At 51.5% G+C, this 21,720-nt stretch overlaps 1 protein-coding gene across 1 annotated transcript in view; it reads left to right on the forward strand.

Annotated features, from left to right (window-relative positions):
* Window positions 1–21,720, forward strand: part of LOC146863455 (dedicator of cytokinesis protein 2-like) — a 2,657,619-nt gene that overhangs the window by 465,328 nt on the left and 2,170,571 nt on the right. The window contains exons 11-12 of the mRNA XM_085642885.1: window positions 19,131–19,206; window positions 21,513–21,592. Of these exons, the coding sequence (XP_085499011.1) occupies window positions 19,131–19,206; window positions 21,513–21,592 (156 nt within the window). The remainder of the gene's footprint in view (window positions 1–19,130; window positions 19,207–21,512; window positions 21,593–21,720) is intronic.

A 21,720-nucleotide genomic window follows, 5' to 3' on the forward strand; every position in this document is an offset into this window, starting at 1 on the left:
ACACCCCATCAACCCCCTGCCCTCCTCCCATCTTCCTCACACCTCTTGCTGGCACAACGCAAGGACCCGCCGCCCCCACAACAAACCGCAAATTCTCTGTCCGCTCAGTGTGCTGTGCCGGTCACTCCGATTTAGGGCTGGTCCTTCCTGCCACACCTTACCTGAAGGATCACTCTAGAGGCAAACCCCCCGCAGGGCCTAGTCCGGCTGCTGCGGCTCTGTGTACTCCTGCGCGCAAGAACATGTTCGACCACCGAGGGCTCGTCCGAAGCGCCACCAGCGCCTAGCCTGGTGGACTAGGTCTCCCTGGCGGGTCACACAGGCCTTCATGTTGTGTTGTCTGTCCTGAAGGCAGCCGTCCTGCACCACTGACCTCACGACCAGGGGGGTGGACATTTGCTTTATTTTCTGACCACATCTGACTGCACCTTCAGAGCCCGCCATCAAGCATCCGTGAATAGGGAGAGGGTGAGGGGTGGGGGGAGGACACCTCAAAAGACAAGCATCTCAAATGAGGTAAGAGGATCCCGCTGCGGGCTAATGCTTCGGTGAGCAGAGTTTGAGAAGCACAGACCGGGACAAGTCAGACCTAGGAGTAGGGATAACGCCAATAAAAAAATGAAACATGAGGGCCCTCCCCTGCAAAGTACATGGAGGGGGGGCCCACGCTACGGACCCAGCCGACGGCCTGAAATAAACTGACAAATCATTTTTATTTTTCAAGACTTAAGAGGCTGTGGGAATGAAAACATACATTTCACTTCTGCTTTGCAGGATGACTTGACCTTTGCCCCCAAACACTGGGACAGGTATGTAGCGCCGGGACCTTCCTCTGAAAGCCGGGACTGTTCGGGGAAATCCGGGATGTCCGGTCACCCCAGCCACAGCCAGCATCCTCAAGGAGGTGTCCAGGAAGTGGGGTTCAGCCAATGGAGCATGCGCCCTGCAAACACCGCGAGTCATAGAGGCTGCTGCAGCGCGTCCGCGGGGCCAGAAAGAAATACGAACCCACGCGCCATAGTTTGAATTACAGAAGGGACGACAGGTCCCTTAAAGCACGCAATCACTCTCTCCTAACTGTTCCTTTGTCTACACAGTAAATACGTGTTTAGTCATTAAGAACGTTTTGTAAAAGTGGAAAGCAGGCACCAGAGGGCAACAGAGCGCTGCCTGTTGTGTGCCCCTTTCAGTACGAAAGAACATTGCAGAAGGACAAGAAGTGAGACTCTCCCCTTGGTGTCTCAGGTGAGGACACCCAGGCGCCTGAAGGTGGGGGCGCTCTTGAAAACGGAGTGATGCCGCAAGCCTGGGGTGGAAGGCAGGGCGGCCTGAATGAAGCTGAGGGCATTTCTGGAGAACACATGTTTATGTTTATTGCAGGAAAGTGGATTCTTAGTTGACGTGGATGGCTTTCCTCGTCAAGTAATAATGGCGGTAATCCTTACCAGGCCCAGTTTGGTCTCCGTAATTTAAACCTGAGCTCAATCCTGGATAGCTGCAGACAGGCTTGATTTAGGAGACGGGCAAAGCATGCATCAGTATCAAAACAGTTAAAAAGTAGAAAACACAACACAACAAAAATCCCAATTTATAAAAATAAGTAAATTTGAATGAACAAATAGACACCAAAACAAAAAAATCAAGTGAGATACAGGGACTAGTTTCATCCCGGGAGAGTTTACCTTCTGACTTAGTCGTTTTTCTGGAGAAAAGTTCTCATCAACGATGTTGGCGGCGGGTCAGGCTGCTGGCTGAATCCAAAGAGGGGCACATCGACGACGATCAGCTGAAGCGTGCGTCCTCGGTGGGAACTCCGGTACGAAGTCTGATGCTCTTGACTAAGCCTAGGCAAAGCACTACGCTACGCTCGCGTAGTTTGCGAAGTTCGCACTACTTCGCACTACGCGAATTGCACGTAGCACACTGCAAACACGTGTAGCGTAGCGTTGCGTAGTGTAGCGGTCATTTTTTGCTTGCTCGCGGTCCTCAACGTCAAGTTGGCGACCGCGAGCAAGCAAAATGACATCCCGGCGAGACTTTTTCCTTGTTCGTGATCAGCAACTTCAAGTTGGCGATCGGCGAGATTCCCAATGCGAGGAGGTCAGGTTTCTCATTGCGAGTGGTCGCGTATGCTCGCGACCGCTCGCGATGAGAAACTACCAGTTCGCGTTGAGAAAGCTGCAGCTCGAGTAAAAATCTACTCGAGCAGCAGAAAACTACAGCTCGCACTGTGCAAGATGCCATTTTCAATGATTGCACAGTGCCGGTTGCTTGTCCGCACTGTGCAATCATTGAAAACGACATCTGGCACAGTGCGAACAAGGTACTACGCAGTTCGCGAAGTGCTACGCGTAGCTCGCGTAGTGCGAACTTCACTTTGCGTAGCTTCGCGAAGTGCTACTTCGCGAACTACGCCCAGGCATACTCTTGACGTCAAAGGAGGAAAAACTCAGACCGGGCGAGTTCTGAAGTCCGTGCCCAGGAAGGTGGTGTTGTCGTCGGGGTCCTGCTGGGTATTGGTAACAGTGAAGTCCACTACGTTTGACTGTCGAAATGTTTCTGGAATTCAGAATTCTTTCAGCGGGGCGAGCAGGCGAGTTGAATCCCACTGGCAGTAAAAAGCCGGCGGCTGCAGCTCAGCGGTGATCGACTCCAGGTCTTTTTGAGAAAAGTAGAACAAAATTACGTTCCAGTCATTCCATTTTGGAGGGTTAAAGACTGCAATCTAAAACCAGCCCAGGGTCCAAGACCTTTTGGGCTCCACTGGGGTGTTGGGACTTAATTTCCAGGAAGCCACCAGCAAGGTGTAGGGCAAATCCAGTTGGAACAGGTCAGCTGGACTTGGGCTTCTTGCAACTTTTGTGTTCCTGAAGCTTAACAGGAGGTTAGCCAACTAGCCTTGTGGTCCACTCTTCGGTCCAAGGTACAAATGGGGAGCAGGTACAGCCTTTGGGATTTACCGGACAATGGCAGGGCCTAGGTGTGAGTTACATCTGTATGTGACAAGGGATAGCGCAGGTCGGAGCCCCCCAAATATTGTTTCGTACACATAGCCCCGGGGAGGTGGGAGTAACCGGGGCTGTGTGCCCCCCCCCCCCCCCGCATTCCCAAAAATCAGCCCCGGGGAGGTGACAGTCCCCAGGGCTGCGGGGGGCCAGCACAGCCCCTGCGTTAATAAATCAGTAGCCCCCGGGACCTGGCCCACCCTGGGGCCTAAAGAAAATGAAGTGCGGGAGTCCGCGCTTTGTTTTGAAAAAATGTTTTAGCCGGATTTGCAGATCACCCTCAAATCCCACCAAAAAGGTTTATAAAAAATGCTTTTTTAGGCCGTGGAGGACCCAGTGGGACCCCCTGAACAAGCCTGGCGGGCCAGGGTGTTTCTACCCTGCCCCCTTTTCTTGTTTTTGAACCTTTTTTCTTGTGACTGGAGAAAATGCGTTTTGGGACTACCTCTTTTTCTTGGCCCTTGCTTGATGGATCACCCGAAACTTTCAACACAGCAGCTGACCTGACTGCCCCATTAGTTTTGAAAAATTTGTGAAGAGTCATCAAACGACACCAAAGATATTGGAAAAATAAAAAAACGCTTTTCTTATAGAATCAAGGTCCTAACTATAACTAACTACTGGCGACCGTCAGTTGGTAATATATATATATATTACCTACTGACGGTCGCCAGTAGTTATAGTTAGGATATAGTTTCCTTAGGAAGAGCTTTTTTTCATTTGCCAATAACTTTGGCGTCATTTGATGAATCCTCATGAAATGTTCAAAACTAGTATGATGCTCAATTCAACTCCTGTCTTAAAAGGTTTGTGGTAATCCATTATGTGGGGGAGTCGAGAAAAAGGTGGGATCCCAAAACATCTTTTCCCCGTGTTAATTTCTGTTGGAACTTTAGACATGGCTACATTCCAAACTGCTTAATGGATATACACTTAATGGGATATTCACAAGAACGTGTGATAACTACCGCAAGAGTAACGTAACGCAACCTTCAATATCGCAGACTATCGCCGGAAAATAACCCAGTGCCAACGTGGAATTCACAACAAGGCGGTAGCATGCGATAGTCACCAGATAACGTGCCAAATATCCGCGTCAAAATCAACACCACGCAGCATAAATACGATACGCGAACACAAAAAAACATGCGATGAGGCCAATCACGGAACCAAAAGTAGCGAAAACCAGCCACAGGCCTGCAAATCCCACGTATCTGGCGGTACTATGCCCTATAAAAACCACAGAAAAAATACACCAAAAACAATCCAAAGTGCGTAGCAACATGGATGCACCCTGACACAGCGCAGAGGCCAATCCGAACTCCACAACCCCCACAGACTTCCAGCAAGGAACAACGGGGTCTGGGAAGGCCAAGGAGAAGAGAGAGAGGAAGATGGGGTGCAGGCCGCAGGAAAAATAGACCAGCGCCACGGAGGTGACAGAACACTACCAGCAACTGACCCACTACCACACCACCTGGATTGCAGTCAGAGTGCCCAGGAGGCCAATCCCGGAGGCCAATAGGCGCCGGCATGACGTGACTACCTAAACCTGGCACAAACCTGCTGCCAACAGAAAGGGAGCAACAGCGACAGGAGGTGGGAGTCCAGTGCCGCCGGATGAGCTGAAGAAAACCCAGGCCACAGTCATCAGTGTGGAGACGGTGCAAGGAGTAGGGAGAACGGACACAGCTCGAGAGGACCTGACACAACATCAACAGGGAGTGCAACGAACAGGGACTGGGGGGACGGGGGACGGGGGGGGGGGAATGGCATACAGGCAGAATGAGGTGTAGCACACTGCACACCCACAATCACCCAGGTCCATGTGCCCGATCCCCTTGGCACACTGCAGCACACACACATAGCACAAACAGCACACCCACATTGACGACAACGAGGAACAACGCGCATAGCCGACAATGCAGAATAGAGGACACAACTGGCTCCGTACATGCACAGAAACATGCCTACTACATCTGACTGAGCCGGAAACTGTGAAATTGAAATGTTCGCTTACGACATCACATCCGTCATGTAGACCAAATGGACACTGTCCCACAGAAGAATCCAGCACCCCCCAAACAGTCACAATGTACATTACCATACAGTCTGCATGCAAACCTGCATCACGCGCCAACATATATGTCAACGCAGAGTCAATACGCACCTCCCCTTCACATTCCAGAGGGGCACATAGCACCTTCAGCAGAGCACAGACTACAACACATCAGTGATGCTGGAGAGGACCACCACACCGTCGACACCAACGCCCTACAACAGCACATGGATATCCCACGCAACGCCCCACCATTACCCGGACAGCCAAGCTACTCAGAGGAGAACACCCAGCCTGCAACAGACCACACAGCAGGAAGCACCCGCAAGCACAGCTGTCTCACAACACTTCACCCACCCACACATCGCACCCCAATGCCATGTTCCTGCACGCCAAAAGGAGGTGGCCCAACAGGTGTGGGCGGGGGCCGAACCCATGGAATGCGAACCAGGACACATACGTAGGTGTCCATCACCCTTCAGGGGCCACCAACACCCACTAAGGAGTCCCACACTGCCATAGAGACACATGCAGTTGCATATTCTCAGTACAGAACCATGGGCAGGGGCGCTCAAATTCGAGTCACACACCTATTTTGGCTCTGCGTATGATGGCCCTGGTCACTCCCCTTATGAATTGAGTGGGTGACGACAAAGCTACATGTCCAAGCTCCAACCCGCTGCCTGCGGTGACACGTCTGCATCCGATGTACACAGCAAAATGTAATGGCGTCGAGCCCAGGGCCCTCATGCATACAACAAGACCCCAGGGACACATGCAGATACCATGTTGAACTGGCTACGGGCACATACGCCCGGCCCCTTTATTGGCAGGGCCACATGTACAGTGATGCCTGTGCTGGATGTGTGTGGGGTGGGGTGGGTGTAAGCCATTCTGCATGGAATGCCTGGTGCTGGCAACCACTTGAACATTAGACACCTGAAACAGAAAACACATGCATAAAGAGTCAACTGCTGAGCAACATGGAGGAAGCCATGGAAAGTCCAGTGGACAGTCAACATGCAAACAGAAGTGTCCGTGAGTTGCAGTGCACTGGGGATGGGACACTAGAGATAAGCGCCCCATGTGAAGAAAAAGCCTCAGATCGTGTCCCTCTGACAGACACCTGATGCAGATGCAGTGGGGTGTGTCATACCTGCATCATCTTCACCATCAATGTCTCAGGGCCCCCACACTGTTTGAGGTGACATAGCTGCGCAACCTCTCCACAGCTCATAACTCAATCAGTAACGGACAATGGCTTGCGGTGCACTGAGTCACTGGCCCCTGGAGTGCTGAGCAGGGTATCAGGCCAATGATGGCATCCACGACTGGTCTGAGCAACTCCGCAAGTCTGTCAGGACCACAGTTTCGACTCTGGCAGATGGCTGTTGGAGGTGGTCCTTGCGGTGGTGGCATGTGCCTCCTACGGTGATGCCACATCTGGGCCGGTCAGGACTCGATTTGGTGTGTGAGCCCTGGTGGGACGCTGTTGAGCCTGGAGGCGGCATACAGCGCAGGGCCACAGAGAAATGGTGTTGATGACCCCAAGGCAAATGCTTCAGGGGCCATCCAATATCTCAGAAGTAGGGGTCCCGGACCTGACTAGCACAGAGTTAGTGGCCCCAGATGCACAGCGGCCGGCACAAGCACCCAGCCACGGGACGGTGACTTCCGGTGCAGTCAGATGGGCCATGCAACCTGAGCAGGTCACTATCAATGTCCGAGGTGTATGTTGCGGAGGGTATCGGGGACAGTGGAAGGTGTCCTCCAGGGCATGATGCCGAAAGGTTTGATTTTATCCGGAAGCAGCAAATGGAGGAGTGGGATGCGACAGCCTTGTTGCCACTACCAATTAGGTATCAGCTACATGAAGATGAAAACTGCTTCAAACTCAGCCATTGCAAAATGAAGACTCTGTGACCTACCGGACCGCAGTGTAGGCCGGAGGCAGCAGTCAGCAGTGAGCCACAGCCACGTGTCGTTGGCTGGCGATGCACAGAGTCAGTGACACCAGGGCAGTTGTCCGTAGTGTTCGAACACCTCCATAATGATGATCTTGTTCCCTCCGGACTGCAACACGTCATCCTCTTATGCCTCTCTGTGCGTGCGATAACATGTATTCTGCCTTTTGAATGACCGTTGTTCAGTCCCAAATGTGTGACCTACCTGACCATGGTGTAGGCCTGAGGCAGCGGTCAGCATGGCCCATTCACCAAGTGTCGCCGGCATTGGTTGGATGGCCGCACCAGCCTGCGTAGTTCAGTTCAGTGCCACCACGTGTCGCCGGCTGGCATTGAACAGGTTTAGTGGCACCACGTGTCGCCGGCTGGCATTGAACAGGGTTAGAGGCACCACGTGTCGCCGGCTGGCGTTGAACAGGGTTAGTGACACCACGTGTCTCAAGGAGCCTATATGGAACTATGCCTCACTGATCGAAGGGAGTCTGATGATGTTGCAGGTGGCCCGGATTTGGGGTCACTGCCATTCATGACTCAGAACACAGTTTCACACATTGGACCTACTGGGCTGAGGAGTAGGCCTGAGGTAGCAGTAGAGTACATCAACGAAAAAGGACTCAAGTGTGCCCGTGTCTTGGAGGCCGTGATGGTCTTAGGAGGCTGCCAAGGTCGCAGGACTCGGGCCTGGAGCTTGAGCCGGCGATCTTTGGTCTTGGTCATCGCGCCCATGCGACCGGCCTGCTGCAAACCCTTCACTGGCTTCCTATCCAGAGGCGCATCGAGTTTAAAACGCTCACCCTTGCTTTTAAAACCCTCCAAGGCATGGGCCCTCGCTACCTCAGGAAGAGGTTCATCCTCTATAGACCAGCCAGAGCCTTGCGCTCGGCGTCTCTATCTCTCACCACGGTCCCAGCAATCAGGCACGCCCGTATTGGTGGACGTTCCTTCAAGTACCTTGCGCCCCGGGCTTGGAATGCCCTCCCACTTTCTTTAAGGAAGAGTGAGAGCTTGCTGTCCTTTAGAAAAGAGCTCAAAACTTGGCTATTTAGCCAATAAGCCTCCCTCCCCCTGTTAGAGTTCTGTGGTTTCGGGTCTGACAGCGCCGGGACACTCTGCTTGAGTAGCTGAGCGCTTAACAAAACCCCGTATAACATAACATAACATAACAAAATGGTGGGCCCACCTTGACACCCGCCGGTGTTGGCAGGTGATCAGTGAGACCTGGCCCGGCAGGGGCGGGCCTGACGGGTTCGTGGTCCGGCAGGTGCACAGCTTTGAAGGCAACTCCACTCTAGAGGACGGTGTCGGCCTCGTGGCGGGGGAGAGGTGCCACCCTGGCAGTGACGTTGGGCTTTCTAGAAGAGGACCATGCCCAGGGCTACGTGCTACTTATTCACACCCCTACGCTGGCGTGGCGTACGCCGGGCCATCCCACTCCGGTCACACTTAGGGGGGGGGAGTATCAGGCAAGATTTCCTTGAGGTCCCCCACTGGCTGTGGTGACATGGTTGCGTCCACTGTCCACTACACTCCATACACCAGAGGTATATGTCACCATGGATATGGGTGTGTGCTGCCTACTGCGGTCTGTCCAGCACATCTCCGCCACTCTTGGCATTGTGTACTTTCCTAATCATGGTACTACTGCATCCTTCGCACATGCCTGTTTGCCACCTCTCCCCACATTTGGCTGTTGTGTGGCTGAGGTGTCGTGCTGTTGACGGCTCATGTTCACGGCTTGGCCAGGTAACCATTGTGAGTTGTTCTGTCGTGTCTGGTGGGTGGGCATGTTGTTGTGCATGTTGGTTGTCATTTTGTGACGTGTGCATTGCCAGAGTTGTGATTTGCATGGTTGTGGAGTTGAGGTGAGTGGGGTGTTCATTTGGAACTTGCCAAGCGGCTGTGCATTTCCCTTTGTGCCATCCTGGGGATGCTGGTTGCTGATGGACTGTCGGAGGATGGAGGAATCATGCACACTGGCTGTGTATTTGAAGGCGACATTGTCAGAGGTTCCACGGTGTTCTGTTGTTGCCTGCACATTCGGGTGGGACGTGTGCTTTCTGTTGCGGTGATTGTGTGCTGTGTCACCAGGGAGAACAGGTGGGACATGTGTGCTGTGGATTGCCCCTAACACGTGCGTGCATCCTGCTATGGCGTATGATCCTTTCTTGGTCTCCAGCGTGACATGCACATTATGTTGGACGTATGGGGACTGGGGTACCAGGGTTATGGTGATGTCCAGGACAGGTGTGAGGGACTTAGATGTGGCTGGCAGTGAGACTCTTCCGACTATGCCGGGTGTTGGTTGGGGGGTGCCAGGGGCCAACAGGTGCAGCCAAGCCCGCAGCTTGGTGTGCGGTGGGATGTTGGTTGTCCACTGTGTTGGTGCCGTAGGCCTGTTGGGCGATGATGGTCGGGGTGCATGGGGTGGTTGTCCCTTTCAGCCTGTGGTGGACGGTGACATTGTCAGATGTTGGGTCTGGGCGGCTGGTACGCTTCCTGGGGTCCGCTGTCTTTGTCTGTGCTGCCTCTGTGGTTGTCTGGAGGGCTGGGGTGGTGTTCCGGGTGTGGGGTGGGGTCCTGGGGTGGTGTCGGTGGGTGTTCTGGCTCTCTTGGGTGTCCAGGTCGCATGATGGGTAGCTCCTTGACATCTGTTGCACTTCCGATGTGGCCCTGGGCTGGTCTCCCTTTTGTGGTGCTGGCTGCCGTCCAACTTAACACTAGGTCAGAGCAGGTGTAGATTTCCTGGTGCTAACGCGCCTTATCGCCTGTTTTGTGTTTTTAACGCTGATCTGTCTGGTCGTTGAGAATATTGAGGAGTGGTGTGGTCGCGGCTTTTGGCACGGGAACGCCCACTCTTCATCTCATTAGCGATAGTTGCGGGGGGCCTATGTGGCGATGTTTTTTGCAGCTGCTATCACGGGCAAACTGGTGCTGTGGGCTGTTAGCACAAGCTTGTGAATGGGGAGTTAAATTTATCATGACTTTGGCTGCGATAAAGTGCTGTTAATTCAGCGATAGCGCCTTGTGAATATGGCCCTAAATTTGGCAGGAAGGTAGATGTTGGTCCAGGGAAGTGTTGTTCAGTAGTTGCGGAGATCTGATTAGCTGCCAACACTTCAAAACAGTAAGTGTTGGCAGCCACCTTGGGATTCAGCTTGAGCTGAGTTCCAGAAAAAACATTTAAAAAAAAGAAAAGGGGACATAGATGGCTCTGGGGACAGCCACCTCCCAGGGCCAGCTCCTGCTATCTCCTGGGATGCCCTTCTCCAGGACATTGCTGTTTGCTATGGCTTGGCAGGATCTTTACCGCTTCCCTCAGCCATAGCAAACTGTGCTCCACTTCTAGAAAGAGAGAGCATAAAAAATGCTCTTGCTAGAAGTGGAACAAAATTGCTATTAGACACAGGAAGCTGCATGTTTAGCAGCTCCTTATGTGTTAAAAGCAATGCTGACTCCAGGACCGCAGTGGCATTCAGGCTCCCCGCGTTCCCCAACACATGTGAGCAGATGCCCTGGAATGGGACAGGAGTAGATGTCACTGACCCAGTGACACGAGGAACCTTGATGCACGAGGGACAAAGAGGAGCAGATGTCACTGACCTGATGAGACTTGGAACACTGATGTACGAGGGACAGAAAGGAGCAGAAATCATTGGCCTATGAAACTTGGAACCTTGAGGCATGAGGTACTGAAAGGAGCAAACATCACTGCCCCAATGGCACTTGGACCATTGATGCACAAGGGACAGAGAGGAGCAGACATCACTTGTCCGATGACACTTGGCACCTTGATGCACGAGGGACACAGAGGAGTAGACATCACTGACCTGATGACACTTGTAACCTTGATGCACGCAGGACAAAGAGGAGTAGATATCACCGACCCGATGACACTTGGATCCTTGATACAGGAGGGACAGAGAGGAGCAGACATCACTGACTGTCACCTGATGACGCTTGGAACCTTGATGCAGGAGCGGTAGGGAGGAGCAGACGTCACTGACATGATGACACTTGGAAACTTGATGCAAGAGGGACAGAGGAGAGTAGACATCACTAATCTTTTGACCCTTGGAACCTTGAAGCACGGGGGACAGAGGGGAGTAGACATCACTGACCCTATGAACCTTTGGACCTCGATGTATGAGGGACAGAGAAGAGCAGACATCACTGACTCGACGACACTGAGTCTTGATGCACAAGGAACAGAGAGGAATTGACATCACCAACCCAATGGCAATTGGAACCTTGATGCATGAGGGACAGAGGGGAGTAGACATCACTGACTCAATCACCCTTAGAACCTTGATGCATGAGAGACAGAGAGGAATGGACAACACTGACCAATAAAACTTGGAACCTTGATGCACGAGGGACAGAGAGGGGAGTAGAAGTCACTGACCCAAGGGCACTTGGAACTTTGATGCAGGTGGGACAGAGAGATGCAGACTTCGCAGACCTGATGACACTTGGAACCTTGATGCACAAGGGACAGAGGGGAGAAGCTGTCACCGACCCAATGACACTTGGAACCTTGATGCACGAGGAACAGAGAGGGGAGTTGACGCCACTGACCCAATGACACTTGGAACTTTAATACAGGCGGGACAGAGAGGAGCAGACTTCACTGACCTGATGACACTTGGAACCTTGATGCACAAGGGACAGAGGGGAGAAGACGTCACTGACCTGATGACACTTGGAACCTTGGTGCACCAGGGACAGTCAAGAGTAGACGTCACTGACCGGATGACACTTGGCACCTTGATGCACGAGGGACAGAGAGGGCAGTTGACGCCACTGACCCGATGACACTTGGAACTTTGATGCACGTGGACAGAGAGGAGCAGACATCACTGACCTGATGACACTTGGAACCTTGGTGCACGAGTGACAGTCAAGAGTGGACATCACTGACCTGATGACACTTGGCACCTTGATGCACAAGGGACACAGAGGAGTAGACGTCACTGACCTGATGACACTTGGAACCTTGATGCACAAGGGACAGAGAGGAAGAGAGGTCACTGACCTGATAACACTTGGAACCTTGATGCACAAGGGACAGAGGGGAGGAGACATCACCAACCCGATGAAACTTGGAACCTTGATGCACGAGGAACAGAGAGGGGAGTTGACGCCACTGACCCGATGACACTTGGAACTTTAATACAGGCGGGACAGAGAGGAGCAGACTTCACTGACCTGATGACACTTGGAACCTTGATGCACAAGGGACAGAGGGGAGAAGACGTCACTGACCTGATGACACTTGGAACCTTGGTGCACCAGGGACAGTCAAGAGTAGACGTCACTGACCGGATGACACTTGGCACCTTGATGCACGAGGGACAGAGAGGGCAGTTGACGCCACTTACCCGATGACACTTGGAACTTTGATGCACGTGGACAGAGAGGAGCAGACATCACTGACCTGATGACACTTGGAACCTTGGTGCACGAGTGACAGTCAAGAGTGGACGTCACTGACCGGATGACACTTGGCACCTTGGTGCACAAGGGACAGTCAAGAGTAGACGTCACTGACCGGATGACACTTGGCACCTTGATGCACAAGGGACAGAGAGGGCAGCTGACGCCACTGACCCGATGACACTTGGAACTTTGATGCACATGGACAGAGAGGAGCAGACGTCACTGACCTGATGACACTTGGAACCTTGATGCACAAGGGACAGAGAGGGCAGTTGACGCCACTGACCCGATGACACTTGGAACTTTGATGCACATGGACAGAGAGGAGCAGACGTCACTGACCTGATGACACTTGGAACCTTGGTGCACGAGGGACAGTCAAGAGTGGACGTCACTGACCGGATGACACTTGGAACCTTGATGCACAAGGGACAGAGGGGAAGAGACGTCACTGACTTGATAACACTTGAAACCTTGATGCAAGCGAACAGAGAGGTGCAGACGTCACTGGCCTGATGACACTTGGAACCTTGATGCAGGAGGGACAGAATGTGGATGCCCCAGGAGATAAAACAACTGAAATTGAAATGTGTAAAAAGATTTGAATTGAAGCAGACCAAACAATTCACAGTGGATATACAAGCACGTTGTGCCCACAATTAGCATCAGACAATAATATTGACATATTTTACGGATTATGGTTGAAGGATTCATTAAAGTAAGGAGCAAACACAAATGTTATAAAAAGGCAACATGTCTTGGGCAAGAGCTGAATGAAGTGAGGAATGAGAATAAAAAACGGATGAAGATGAAAATATAGTGCTGATGGATAAAGTCCTATACATAAAAGAAACAGAGTATGTTGTCTATGTATTGAAATGAAACTGCCCCAAAAAAGATGCTGGAAGTACAAAAAAAATAGTGTGAGTAAAAATATCATAACAATTACAGTAATGAAAAACCAGGATATTAGCTGTTGGACCTGGCCCTTTTAGCAGGTTCACCCCTAAACATTTTTGCATTTATCCTAGCCTTTTTCCCTATGTAGTGTTAGTGGTTTTAGGCCTCTAGGCACTTTAGCACTGTGTCCCAGTGTAAAGTGTGTGCGCTCTGTGTTACCTTTAGTGAGACTGGCCTGCCCTCCCATAGGAATCAATGGGGGATATGTGTGTCCATGGTAATTCCTGGTGTGAGAGGAGTGCAGGGTCAAGTTTAGTATGTGCGAACTCGTGAGAATAAATGCTGCGAAATGGTGTGCGCAGATTTATTGTGACTGGTGGAGAAGTGCCACTTCTAGAAGTTGGCATTTCTGTGTGCTGTGTGTCTGCCTGCCTGATGTGGAGTGCATGTCTGGCTTGTGATTGACAGGTGCTGGATGGTGTGGGGAATTCCAGGAGCCAGGGTGAGTCAGCCCAGTGGTGAATAGAGAGATCTGCATCTAGATGGGAGGGAGGAGTTGCACCTGGGACCTGAATAGGACTGTGCCTTCCCTACACAATGCTGGCTCCACCCCCTGTGGTGCGTCTGAGCACCTAGCCCCCACCTGACAATGGAGAGAGGAGCTGAGCACAACAAAGTGCTCCAAAGCTCCCCCAAACCAGTTGCATCTGGTTTCCCCCTGGCTCTGCACCTTTGTGACAAAGGAAATCTGGGTATAAGAGAAGGGGCTGTGACTGCATGAATGGGGTTCTGCTGTGCTGGTCCTGACGCTTGGGGCTGCTGCTGCTGGGCTCCAGGAGGAACCGCCACAAAGGACTGCCTCCCTGCTGGAGGGCCCTGTGTGCTGGCCTGCCTGAGCCCAGCCTTGTGCCCCCTGAACTTTGCCTTTATTTGAAAGAGCGCTTTGCTCTTAATGGCTGGGAAGAGCGCTCCTTTTTGTTAACCTTGGACCTTTGACTTTTATCCCTGGGAGCGCTTTTTAAGGAGAGGGCTGGTGACTGACTTTGCCATAGCGCTTAGAGAGCGCTTCTACTTTGCATCTGCAGCGCTGAGCTGCCTCGTCTACAGATGGAATCCCGACGTGGGGATTCCCCCGCAATTGCCGTTACTTTAGCGGGTGCCCACCCCGCGTTCATGCTTGCTCGACGAGCGGGTGCCCACCCTGCATCTGTCACGAAGAAGAGTGCTGCCAGGACCTTGTGGGGGTCCCTCAGGTAGATACAGGCTGGGCACAGGACAAGCGCTGTGACTCCCCCTTCATCGCGGGGAAGTCGTGCCGAGTACGGGAGGCATGAGAGGGGAGAGCTGAATGGGAGAAGTGCTCTCCCTCTCCCTGTGGATAGTTGCCGTTGTGGAGAAGGTGCCTCAAAACCGAAGCGGGAGCCTACCCCGCATTTGGTACCGCTGCGGGTGCCCACCCCGCTCATCTTGATTCTCTTTGTCCCCGCGGGAGCCTACCCTGCATTGTAGTATCCTTCTCAGTGGGTGCCCACCCCGCATTTGTCTCTTACCGAAGGGCCGCCGCGCTGTGAGCAGCGACCCGGAAGGGAATCCCGCCAGCCAGGAAGTCAGGCGTCTGTTGCCTGACCGGGGCAGAACCATCCAAGGAGCCAATCCCTGCCCGGCGCGAGGAGGAGCAGGACGCAGAAAACGGCTGCTCGCATCGAGTTGAGGCTCCCATATGAGTGAGAGGAGCCCCGCACAGCCAAGACCGTCCGGAGCCTCGCGGGCTCCACAGAGGAGGCCCGTGCCCATAGAGAGGGACCGGGCGGTGCAAGAAAGAAGCAGAGTGGGCCGCAGAACTTCATTTCTGCCCCGTGAAAGACCGGAGCCACCACGTCAAAGCCCCGGTAAGTGAGACTTCCAGTTGTGCAGCTTGGGTGCTGCCAGAAACCCCAGGAAGTCTCCCAACCCCTGTGAGTATGGCTCCTTGGTTTCTTGTTGTGAGAGGGGGTGTGGGGGCACATTGCCGGTGCCCGCCCCCCCCTCCTGCTGTACTGACTTCGTGTGGGCATAGCGAGTTTTAGTCCCAGAGTAGGACTCCCATGTGCCCAGTGCCCATTGCTGGTGGGGCATTATTTGTGGCGCCAGAGGCACTGTAGTGCCACCGCTTGTTTGTTTGCCTAATTGCCCCAGCTGCCCCCCGTGATAGAGGACAGCTGCAACGTTGCGCAGCTCTGCTACAGAGGGCACCGTGTATGCTCGTGCCCATCCTTTTGAGTTTACAGCTGCATCGTGTAGGCGCACAGTTCTTTGGGGGGGGCAGGATTGAGGGTAGGAGTGAGACGCACTCCTTCGCCCCCATCCCTTCCCAGCTGCCCAGCAAGTAGTGGGCAGCTGCCACGTTTAGGCCAGTTTCACGCACTCTTCTTTTGCTGCATGCGCAGCCAGCCCTGACACTGTTGGACAAAGGGCATTTGAGCCCCTGTGAGAGGCCAGTTGGTCTGGGGCCAGTTTTCAGGTGTTGTGCCCCTGCTTGGGGCGCACTGTGATTATGATGGTAAATACATAATGTATTCATACTGTGATGCCTATTGCATAATGTGATTTAGGCCTAATGTGATTATGATTGCATAGTGTGTTCCTGACTTTTATCAGGAGTTAATGGTTGTGCTCCACATTTGTTATTTGTGCTACATTTACAATTGATTTGTGATCGTTTTGACAGTGGCCCAATTGGCCCTGTTAGGTGTATATAATCCCCTCGTTTTGACAGTGGCCCAATTGGCCCTGTCAGGTGTATATAATCCTCTGTAGATGCTGCCCAGTGCCAGTTGGCACAGTGTATATTATGTGATTATGATCTAATGTGTTTATTATAATACAAAGGCTATTTTTATATATAACCTTGTGTGGAGTTCCTTTTGTGGTGGGCCTGGGGTGTTGTTGCTGTGTGCGTGCGCAAACGCTTTACACATTGCCTCCGGGATAAGCCTGACTGCTCGTGCCAAGCTACCAAGGGGGTGAGCAGGGGTTATCTTTGGCGTGTAACTTCCTTGCCCTGACTAGAGTGGTGGTCTCTGCCTGGCTTTGGCGCACGCCTTAGCCAACCAGAGATCCAATTTCTAACCGTAGCTATCCAGCGTCTAAAGACTGCTGGGTTTAACATAATGAGGATTTGCAGAAACTGAAATTCTACGGAATCAAACACATTAAGGTACATCCCAGGGGTGGGAACCGTGAGCTCGATTTGGGAAAACACAAGTGAATATTGATCTTACTACTTGGCACCGAAAATCCACTGGGTCTTAACTCTGACTTGAAGCTGCATGTGCATCATAGCAGTTCCATGTGGGATTAGAGGGAGAGCAGTGAAGTATTTGTGAGTGCTATCACCTAGTGAAAACAAAAGAAGTTAAATGTATAGGAAGAGGGGAATTAAGGAACAAGTATGAAGGAATAGAATGAAGCATCTTCGATGTTTACATATCAATTATTTAACCAGTGGCGGCTCCTCCGCTAAGGAGAAGGAGTGTTGCCCCACTCACTGCTTTGCAGCAGTGTTAGATAGAAAAACTAAAAGGATGATAACTTTATGTTATTATCACTTTATTTGTTCCTGCTGCAGCAGCTTGGGGGCGGGGTGGGGCGGGGCTGCCCTGCTCACAGAGCAGGGGCAGGGGAGGAGTGATGGGCACACTGAAGTGCGCATGACCTTTTGGATGGCTGCCTCGAGCCGGCCAAACACTTCACCCATGCTGCATTACAGCCTGGGTGGAGAACATGCCCAGGCCCCGATTCCCTATCTGAGCGCCGAACTACGGGGCTCAGACTTATCACACCGCTTCATTGCAGCGCGGTGATTGGCTTAGGGGAGCCAATCAAAATGCAGTATTGCAGCGTTGTGATTGGCTTAGGGTAGACTGGCAGTTTCCTGTTCAGCGACGCGGAGGAGAGATGACATGGGACAGAGTGGCGAAGAGGTAGGTATCTTTTTCTTTTTTTACACTCCATCGCCTCCTCCTCACCAACTCAGGTCTATGCCGGCCGTCACTGTATTTAACTCTATGTAAATTGATTGATACAATGTGTCAAAGTTCTAATAGAAAAAACATAAGCCCCTATTGCAAACATGAACAGTGCACCCTAATACAATGAATGCACTGACTCCAAGGCAGCCGCAAAGTCGCACCTGCCCTGGGGGCAGCGCAAATTTGGTGAAAAGCAGAGCAGCAGCTTAAAAGCTGCTCTGTGTTTCTCTGTGCATGTGGCGGCCGCCTGCACTTTAAAGGGGGGCAAGAGACCCCCTTGCAGGTGGGTGCAGCAAATGACTGCCCCGCATGCAGAGGGGTGTCTGGAAGGATTCATGGGAACCCCTTCAACCCCTCTAGAGGGCTGCTGCCAGGGGCAGTGCACACTTTTTAATATGGCGCACTGTCCCTGTTTGTGCATGGCGCACCATGGCCGAAACAGGGAAAGTGCATGGTATGTGTAATACGCCCCCAGTACTATCAAAGCACACCGACTTGTGCACTACTGGTAAGTTCCAACGTGTCAATAACATCAAAGGACCTGCTCAAAATAACCAGTGATAAACTTTCAACGGTGGCCCCTTCAAACTTCAAAAGTCCTCCTAATAGTCATGACCAAATAGCGGCCATCTTTATACCGTCTGGATAAGGGGTCCTGGATCATCTAAATCTTTATAAAAATAGAGAGTGTCTGTATATATTGTCTCCCCAACTTTCTCCCTACCAACAGTCTACGAGAAAGAAAAACATGCAAAAAAAGAAAAATTAGTGAAAAAGGATGGCAGTGCCTCACGGGAGTAACACCATGGGAGTTTAGCAGACAGGTACTCGCCTGCTTCCTCAGGTTCTCATCATTAGCAACTGCCACCCTATAACAAAAATAGTGTGTAATGTGAAAAGAAATAAGAAAAGTGTTGGTTTTTAAGTGAGCAAACACACAGCATTCAATAAAAAGTTAGACAGCTAGTGGCGTTTCACTTATTTTAACAAGGATTGGCGCGGGTTCTGACTAGACCCCGTCACTCCTTTTAGGGCTGACATTATTCTTGGCCCGGATGAGTTTACCGGTGTCAAGTGTTCACACATAGCACTTTTCTTATTTCTTTTCACATTACACACCATTTTTGTTATAGGGTGGCAGTTGCTAATCATGAGAGCCCGAGGAAGCAGGCGGGTAGCAGTCTGCTAAACTCCCATCGTGTTACTCCCGTGAGGCACTGCCATCCTTTTTCACTAATGTTTCACTTTTTGCATGTTTTTCTTTCTTGTACACTGTTGGTAGGGAGAAAGTTGGGGAGACAATATATACAGACACGATCTATTTTTATAAAGATTTAGGTGATCCAGGACTCCTTATCCAGACGGTATAAAGATAGCCGCTATTTGGTCATGACTATTAGGATGACTTGAAGTTTGAAGGGGCCACCGTTGAAAGTTTATCACTGGTTATTTTGAGCAGGTCCTTTGATGTTATTGATCATTTGAGTGGGGGGCGACCTGCTCATCTACCCCCTAAGCTCCTTGTTGTACAAAGTTCCAAAGTGTACCTACACGTTCACTCCTTAGCACTACTGCTAAGTTCCAAAGAAAACCCAGTTGTTCAATCGTGTGCTATATAATGTGGTGTTACCAAATGCCATGGTACGCATTTTATTGACCTCAGAAGGAAGAATGGCTGAGTGGGCCATCTGGGATTTAACCTGTGAAGATGAGGGCCGGGGCCCGGAGTCTGTAACACCCCTTTCTTCTGTTGCAGTGATGGACATCACAGACATCGTCAAGGGGAAGGTTGAGAGTGACGAAGACAAGCAACACTTCATCCCTGTGCAGATGTGAGTTACCGAGAAACTGAACTAGTGTCGGGGGAGGGGCGGGGCAGAGTGAGATCGAGAGACCAAGAGAACTGGGGCTTTCAAGAGGTGGGAACAGATGATGAAGAGGAGGTCCTGTCACTAGGAAGACCGAGCGAGCTCAGGGGAAACTCAACCTTCTGCCAGTAAGTAGACTAGATGGGCTTAGGGTGAACTGGGGATTTCAAGAGGTGGGAACAGGTGATGAAGAGGAGATCCTGTCACTAGAGACCGAGCGAGCTCAGGGTAAACTCAACCTTCTGATGTGAGGAACTTACATTGTCAGAGTTTCCTTTCGTGGAAATTCTTCGGTTCTCTATTACCACCCAGGCCCCATCCTTGTTAGTGGGGTGGTGTGCTACCGCCCACCAGGCCCAGCAGAGCCATTTATTAACTCTTTCCTCGACTATATGTTACCGATGTCTTTATCTCACACCAATCTGATGATGTTGGGAGATTTCAACTAATGGATTGACTCTGTGCTTTCCTAGTAGTACCACCAATGGAGTCGATGGAACCTCCTTTCTTGAACTTGTCCAAGAGGTTACTGGCCCTACACATCAGAAAGGTCATACACTGGACTTGGTTACTTGGTTGAGTGTGGGGAAACCCTAATCCAGGTTTGAACAGTCCATCATTTGATTACATTTTCCTTCAAACGTGTGTTCAACAATCCCCAGGGCCAAGTAAGCTGTCAATCGTCCCAGCTGAAGCGTCCGAGCTCAGAGTTTCTCAGTGAGTTGTCCTGGATTAGCAGGCCTCCACCCTTTGGCCAAACTGAAGATGCCGATAATAGCTCCTCCCTGTGGGTGAGACTGCCTTGGGTGGAGTTGTGCCTCTAAGGAGGGTTAGCTCTACACAGGCCAGACACATAGCCCCTGGGACACCACTGCCTAATGAAAGTAAAATGGGGATATAAGAAATTGGACCGTGTGTCGCGTGAGGATTATTCCAATAAGGCTAAAATTTAACTAAAGTTGGAGCTGATGAAATACAGAAGGATGGTAGTCTCAGCTAAACCTGAAGGTTCTTCTAACAAAATTGTAGAGGCAGACAATCCAGACATAGGACTTCTCCTAATTGTGCCATCTCAGTTCTCACACCTTCTCAAGACCTTCTCAAGAGACTTTCCAACTTCTTTGCTGAAATAAATACCATCTGTAATTCATTGGGTTCCTCAGCCCCACAGCCCTTCCTGGATGGCTGGTCTGAATGTCCTGTCCTGTTTGTTGAGATGCTCCTCTCTGTCAGTGGCTTGGGGTGACCATGGGGTCCTGCTGCATCTGGGCCACTCGACAGGAGAGCAGCTGGAGCTCCAGCAAGTTCAGCTTCAGGCTCCCCACATGATCCGATTCCTCCTAAATTTTGGGGGGCTGGCCACCGGACCTCTTCCACCGCTCCCAATGGAGTTGTGTGATGGCTGGTGTGTGGCTGCACACAGCCGCCCACCACGCCCAATAGCCTGACCCATTAACAAACATTCCCTGGGTGCAAACCTGGTGGATTTTTCACCAAAGGTAGCCAAGTGAGAGAGAACATTTAGGAGCACATTGTGGTTAGAGAGGCCGGTATGAAAGGACACGAGTTTAAAAAGAGCAATAAATCAACACAAAAGGCTGAAGCCAGGAAGGACTTAGAAAAGCAAGTGATGGATTTTGGAGAACAGAAAAAAGGGCGATCCAAGAATGAGAGCAGAATATTCAGGGAAAAGAAAAAGGGTGACAGTAACTCAACGAAGATCAAAAGATTTGGCTCATTGCAAACACATCATTTATGATTAATTTTGATCAAATTGAGTAATTCTACAAACTAGCGCTCTTTGACCTCTGTAGGCCTGTTTATAGCTGAGAGCCATTTGCCTTTTTCATTGTTTCAGTGTGGCCGCCTGTATGATGCCTTATAAATGTGATTACAAAAGGAAGGCCCTGGAAGGTGAGAGGGAGTGAAAGAAAGTAAGAGAAGAGAGTATGGTTAGGAGAAGAGAGAGGAGAGGTGAGAGAGACAGACACCGAGGGGGCCTGAGGGAGGAAGAGTGCTGAACACACACTGCCCGGTGTCCTATCTGAGCCCGTATGAGAAATGACCCTGCAGCTCCCGGGCACTTTAATGAATAAATAAGACCAGTGGAGATGAAATGAGGGCCGGAGAGAGGCGCGGGGCTCGCTGCTCTCAGTACAAGCATTAAAAAGCCATCCATGTCTGCCGGGTTGCTCCATCACTGCCACCGGGCACCCATCAGCAGCAGCCCTGGGCTGGCACCGGGCCTGACGCCTTTCATTATTTTTCAGGGTGGCGGCAGAGAGTGATTTCCTGCACAGTCTGATAAAGAAAGCTCTGGACGTCAAAGACGTGAACCACAAAGGACAAGGTAATATCAGCAAGACACCCTGGACGCGCTGCTTGTGGGGCTCTCTGACCCGCTGGACTCTCGGAGCCCACGTGCCCTCATGCACTGCTTGTAGGTAACTCTGACCCGCTGGACTCCCAGAGCCCACG

The sequence above is a fragment of the Triturus cristatus genome, chromosome 2_2 (assembly GCF_964204655.1).
Source record: "Triturus cristatus chromosome 2_2, aTriCri1.1, whole genome shotgun sequence".
NCBI lineage: Eukaryota > Metazoa > Chordata > Amphibia > Caudata > Salamandridae > Triturus > Triturus cristatus.